The sequence below is a fragment of the Hippocampus zosterae genome, chromosome 9 (assembly GCF_025434085.1).
Source record: "Hippocampus zosterae strain Florida chromosome 9, ASM2543408v3, whole genome shotgun sequence".
Taxonomy (NCBI): domain Eukaryota; kingdom Metazoa; phylum Chordata; class Actinopteri; order Syngnathiformes; family Syngnathidae; genus Hippocampus; species Hippocampus zosterae.
Window position 1 is genome coordinate 10,179,444 of NC_067459.1, and position 6,717 is coordinate 10,186,160.

Genomic DNA, 6,717 nt, shown 5'->3' on the forward strand with positions numbered 1-6,717 from the left:
AACTTAAAATGACTTTTATAGCTTAAAATACTCTTGATTTCATCCTCTCAGCAGTAATACGGTCCCCTCCAAAAGCAGTGGAATGGCAAGATAAATTCCTTTTGTCTTTGTTGTACACTGAAGACATCTGGGTTTCAGATCAAAAGATGAATTATGGACAAAAGTTCACATTTACAGATTTTATTTCATCGTATTTACATCCGGATGTATTCAACAACTCAGGACTGAGCAAGCTAATGCCAAATAAATATGTATCCAAATCATTGATGGAGTAATTGAATGGATAAGCCACTTCAAATCATTCACTAGCCACAGCTCTATTTCAATCCCATTATTTTGCAACTCTACCCTTGGCTTCAAACCCTACTTTAAAAACCCCAACATATGTTTGAAAGCCAGCCTTAAAGCCTCGTTTGAAACTCTAATCACTCTTTCTCCCGAAGCCCTGATTTAAAGGAAAGAAAAATATTCACGGTTTCCTTGAGATATTTAGGAGGCCCCAAGCAATTACCCGGACTCGCCTATCGGCTCATCCAACGCACAAAAAAAAAGCATCCCCGGCTCAGAAGGTTTAACAACAGTTCTAACTTTGCTGTCTTTATTTCTTCTCTCATTAAAATGAATACATGAATTAACAAACGATGATGGTCACATAGCGTTCTCTACAGAAGCTTTAATATCGGGGTCGGGCTTTACACAGTAATGTCTGTATGGGACAGTTTAGCATTCGTTCGGGTTGCAGATGATCGCTTTTAAATTTAAAATGAGTACATCTAATAAAAAAAAAGAAAAACAACTACACCATAGTTATACAAAGACATTATTAGTCTAACAGAGGTTGAAGTGCATATGTGCATCTCAGCAAGAAACGTTTATTTGCATGTCTGCTACATATTGCATAGCCTCCCATGGCAAATTAGCTCCTCTAAAAAAAAAAAAAAAACAATGGGAGCAAATTATGATGGTTAATAGTTTCTGTTCAGTCCACAGAAGTGAAAGTTAAGACTTCTTACATCTGTATTGATGGGACGCTTTGTTGTCCCCAGAAGATGATGCACACTGTATTAGTACACAATTCTGGAGTGAAAAAAAAAATCTGAGGTTAGAGGTGGAGAAAATATGATGTAAAATCTGTTGCGATTTCAGGGTTGAAAACCTAATTGGAATCCCTAAACCTGACTTGAAACTCTAACTTGAAACTTTTTCATTCAAACTCTTGTTTGAAACCTAAGCTTGAAAAATACAGTACTTTTAAACCCTACCTAAATACCATTTTGGAACCTTAATCGGACTCACGTGTGTGAAGATTCTTCAGAAGAGGCCGCAGTCTTTCAGGTTTTCTTTTATGATGATGTCGGTGACGGCGTCAAACACAAACTTGACGTTCTCCGTGTCAGTGGCACAGGTCATGTGTGAGTAGATCTCCTTCACGTCTCGGCGCATATTCAGGTCCAGGAACTGCACTTTGATGTAGTTACCGGCATCCTCATAGGTGTTGGGACCTTCAGGGGGCGACATAGAGGCACACTATAAGTGACGGTTGTCACAAGTACATGTACTTGTGTTAAAAAAAAAAAAAGTAGAAATACTAATTCAACTTTTGTATTTAAGTAAAGGTGAAACGCGACAGACTCTGAAGTGTTCTTGAAGGCAAAAGTTCAATTATATCACAGATGAAAACTCTACTTCAATACAGTAAGTATTTTTACTTGACTAAGGCCTTACCATCATAGTCGGGGAAGCACATGCTTAGGTGAGCCTTCTTGATCTTCTCGACGAACACGTCCTTCTTGTTCAAGAAGAGGACGATGGAGGTGGTGGCGAAATAGCGATGGTTGCAAATGCTGTTGAACAGGTGCAGGCTCTCGTGCATTCGGTTCTGTGGCGAAAATAGATTGCTAGGGCGGAAGGAAGCCTGTGCGGTGCAGAGGGCTATTCTACTTAATTCTTTTATGCTTGAATTAAAAAAAAAAAAAATCAGTTTTAGCATTTGTTTCTATATCGATCCAATTAGGCTCACAGGTGAGCTGTACCCTCCCCAAGCTGACTTTTGACAAGAGAAGTGGGAGCCACCCTCGACTTTACTCACAAGGATAATGCATCCATCGATCTCATTTCAACAGCATAGTGTTTGTCCTTATTCGACCTATGGGCAAAGGGACCCTAACTCCAAACCTTTGCGCCTCATAGCGTATGCCCTAAATCCCACTTGAAAACCTCATTAGAGTCATGGGTCAATGGAGCCTAGCCCAGTTCACTTTTGGAGCACCAAGTGAAGTCCATCCTGGATTCCTCGTCAGCCAAATCCCAGGGCACATATAGACCAACAACTATTCACACTCGCAATCTAACCTAGGGATGAAAAAAAGTCCAACAAAGTTCATCTAATTGTTCGCATATATGTATCTTGCAGGGTACACAGATACTGATAATCAGACCGGACTTGAGTATTTTCCGTCTTTCTGATCAACATCACTCAAGGCCGTTGTATTGGCTCTCCAATCAGGGCTGCTAATCGTAACTGTTAAGTTTGTTCAATATTTGTAATGGCAGGCTTATCCTGATGGCAGATTTACCCCAAACATCAGGGATAAGATTGGAGACTTGTGGTTATTAATTTCATGTGTGTGAGGTACTGTTTATCTTGCTATCTCTTGCAGATTTTTTTTTTCTCGTCATGAGTGGGGTCCCCCTCCATTTAAATACCGGTAGTTGGTTAGGATCTTAAAGGTTGGTACGTGTATCTACTGCTTTGAAGGTCAAGCTGTCCAAGCGTCTCACCACTTCGTCGTCCTCTACCAGCACCATGTCGTAGGCACTCAAAGCAGCGATAAAGATGATGCAGGTGACCCCTTCGAAGCAGTGGATCCACTTCTTCCTCTCCGACCTCTGACCGCCAACGTCGAACATCCTGCAGAAGAGGCCCAGAAACCGAGATCGAAAAATAGTACTTCTGACCATGGATTTTTACAGTATTCTGTACCACTATCATATATCAGTGTGTTCGCCATATTGGATGTGGCAGATCTGTCCCAGTACCGAGAGAAGGTAGAGGTCTCTAGAGAAGGTTGTAGTCTTGATTTAAAGTTCCCAGCGAAGGTTCTATTCTCGCAAAGGTTCTAGTCTAGAGGAATTTAGTCTTAAGAGGAATGGAGATAAAGACTGGTTGCTTTGTTTTGTCTTGATTATAGGCAATGTTTCATTTTTATGTATTTTGTAAAATACCTTGTTAGAGCTGCAGCTGTTCTACGTATATTAATACAAATGTGTTGAAAGGGGTTTTGTTTCGAGTTCTATTTTTAAGAGATGGAAATCGTCACGAGTGAAGGTTTCAGTCCCAAGGGAAGTTTCTCATGTGGAGAGCAGCTTTGAGGAGCAAGACATTTTTTTGTCCCTCGAAAATATTCTAGTCCAGAGAGAAGTCTCGGTAGAAGCTTATTGTTAAAAGACACTTGAGGAGGGGGGGGGGGGGGTTATTTACTGTTTATGATGTCTGTGTTTTCGACACTCCTGAGCATTCCTTCCTCACACCTGAAATTGAGATCTTTGAAGGAGAACTGAGTCTCGATGATGCCGGTAGTTTTCACCCTGGATCGCAGCACATCCTGCTCAGTGGGCACATAACCCGGTTGGATCAGACGCTCCAAGTCATTCAGGTAGCTAAGAGAGAGAAAGATAGGAGCTGATTGTCTTGTTTTTTTTTTTTTTTTTACTACTTTCAGTTCAGTTTTGGAACAAGGCATACTTACTATCCGGCCGAGTCGTTGAGTTGGTATTCGGAAGCCCGGTCGAAGCTTGCCTGGATGCCCGAGTCCTTCCACAGGCGCAGGATAATGTCAGACAGCTCCTTCGGCATGGTGCCCTCCTCGATGGTATCCGCCAGATGCATCAGTTTCCTGGCGTCATCCTGAAAAAAACAACAACATAGCAATAGAAAACATGGTCAACACGACGAAACGCACTCACGGTGTGGTTACGGCTCGTTTTTCTACCACCTGCTGATCTGGGTGGCCATAGTTGATGCTGAACGTGGTCATGGCTTTCACGATTGCCATGATAGACTGCAGGGTGTTGCTGTAGATGATGGTGATGAACTCCAGGCACTCTTCGAGAGAGTAGCCATCTTGGTGGATAATTCTGCAGATAAAAACAAGGGACGGCTTGGACTCCGTCTTACCATTCAATTCATTAGGCAGACCTTTACAATTAGCCCAAATCTGTTGGAAATGTGCAAAAACGATTCCTCCAAACGAAAATAGTCGACCACCGATGCAATTTTTCCATGCGTCCTTTTATGATGGACATGTCCAACCAATTTTATGTTGATCAGTGACACTGTGAAACTTTCACTAGGTGAGTTTTTTGGTGTTGAGGTTTGCGGTCATGTTTGGGACATCCTATTTTTACTCAGTGGTGTCCCCCACCTCAAACGTTTGACAGATGTTTTGATGTTGAAGAACTAAAAGACGAGAAAAAAAAAATCCCGCAGCGATAAGGAACAAATTGCAACCAATCATTGCTGGGATCTCATGACCAGGTGCACCGAAATCAAACGTCCGCTTACTATTTCTACCATGTGAAAAAGTGAAAATTCTTACTTCATCTGTTTGACAATTGTGCTTTTCCCTGATTCGCCAGCACCTACGCAAGACAAACATAATTCTTGTCAAAAAGAACAGTAGGCGAAACACTTCTGTGCAAGTGTATAATGATGAGCTCATGGCATTCATATGGAGGATGCCGATGGTTCTTAATGCTTCTTATAGAACATCTAATCTGCTCCAAAGCTGATGTCAGGGCAAAGCGCTAGCTCGTGCCCCTGACCTACATTGCCGCTGACTGTAATACAATCAAAGTACTCCATCTCTTATATGGAATTATCTGTATTTTTGTTTCAAAATTATTTTGATCAAACAAAATACATTTGACAACGTCAACAGAGGGATGAAAAGCAAAAGTGTCTGGAGATCAACACCCACACATATTTATTTCAACTGAGTGACTTTTTTTCCCCTTCCTTTGAGCTCGTAACATAATTTGTGTTTTTATATGTATATATAATGAATATTTTAATTATTTTTTTAATGTATTTATTATTAATAGTAATACTGTTGTCAGAAATCCAAAATGCAAATATCATAAAATTGTTGACTTTGTTTTTTGATCAAAAGCATGAATTGGAACAAGTTCAAGGTTAAGGGCCGAAATGTTGACTGTATTCTTTTATCACTTTCTATTGTTTTTTTTCATATCCTCCATTTGAAACTTTAGGATTATTTTGACTTTGTTTCCAGAGAAATGAGAGAAATTTATAAAATGGTGTTTTTTATTTTTTTTTTAGCATTTGTTTTATGATATCTTTTATCAGTTTTACAATTTAACATGCAACATTTCATTTGTTATGAGCAGTTTACTTTTTATACATTTAGTACAATAGGAACATATCAATATCATTGATTCCACTAATTCAATGTTTGTCATCATCATGAGCTGTCTGTCGGTTGGCTGAGAAAATTCATGTGGTTTAGCTGTGCTCCAGTGAGGCATCCATCCATCCATCCATCCATCCATCCATCCATCGTGCCGTTTGGAAATCGCTCATTCATTCCTGATGAAATGCGTGTCATATACTGTAACTGGTCCCAGTTCCACTCCTTGCTTGGCCTTGACTATGTCCGAGCCGAGCGCTAGTCAATTTTACCGAGCAGCAGCAACTTGACGGTCCTGGCGTCTTTGTCGGCGTCTTCTTTCAGCTTCTTCTCCAGCTCCCTCGAGCGTTTCTCTTCGGCACTCGCTCCCGCCCCCATGACGCTGGTCCTGGCTCGGGCCCCTCTGCCAAAGCCAAAAGCCTTCAGGAGAACAACCCGAGAAGGGGATCGGCCCTTTGGTCTGACTCGACGCCGGTCAACAACTTGGGGAATATTTTCCTTCCCGATTTAGGAGAGGATTGCGGGCGTCCTCTCGACCCACCTGACGCGGAAGCTGACCAATGGAGAGCAAGGACAGGAGTGGTTGAGGGTTAGGGTTGGGAGGTGCGGAGGTGCGGGTCCGTAGGTGAACCAGACGAGAGCCTTGAGGGGGGACTTTGCTGCGCTCAGCGGAAGATCAGCTCAAGTGCTTATCGGCAATCAGGCTGCACACAGTCGCTCACATGAGTCCATACGTGGCCGGCATAATGGGGTGGCGGTTAGCGTTGCTGCTTCACTGATCGGAAGTTCTGGGTTTGAATCCTTCAAGCCTAACCCTGGCTTCCAACCATACATTGAGGGCCTAATCTCTGCTTCAAACTCCAATTTGGAAACCCCAGCCCTGCAATAAAAACACATTTAAAACCCGATATTTTGTCTTGAAACCCTGATTGTAAACCTGATCCCAATCTGCCGTCCCAATTTTAAACACTGATTCTGTCTTCAAACCTGTTTTACAACCATTCTTTGTTTGATACCTGAAGCCAGCTTTCAAACACTACTCTGAAATTGCTTGATACTCCACTTTGGAAACCCATCCATTCATTGAAACCCCAACCCTGGCTTCTATCCCAAATTGTAAAACCTGAGCTTAATGTAGTCATGTGGAACCTGAGCTTGAACCCCTTTGAGCTTTGAAACCCAACGCTCGAAACCAAAATTGGAAGCCGTTACCTTTGATTTAAGCCCATCTTTAAAATTTGAGCCCCGGCTTCAACTCTTAATATTAAAATGCTGACCACCTAGAAAA

At 41.8% G+C, this 6,717-nt stretch overlaps 1 protein-coding gene across 1 annotated transcript; it reads right to left on the reverse strand.

Annotated features, from left to right (window-relative positions):
- Positions 1-565: 565 nt before the first annotated feature.
- gnat1 (guanine nucleotide binding protein (G protein), alpha transducing activity polypeptide 1) lies at positions 566-5,877 on the reverse strand. The gene is made up of 9 exons (XM_052075859.1): positions 5,702-5,877; positions 4,599-4,641; positions 3,996-4,137; positions 3,750-3,907; positions 3,532-3,660; positions 2,782-2,911; positions 1,726-1,879; positions 1,297-1,502; positions 566-1,077 (listed from the first exon to the last, which is right to left on the reverse strand). The coding sequence occupies exons 1-8, from the start codon at positions 5,805-5,807 to the stop codon at positions 1,312-1,314; spliced, it is 1,053 nt and encodes a 350-aa protein (XP_051931819.1). The 5' UTR covers positions 5,808-5,877; the 3' UTR covers positions 566-1,077; positions 1,297-1,311.
- Between the last annotated feature and the right edge of the window lie 840 nt (positions 5,878-6,717).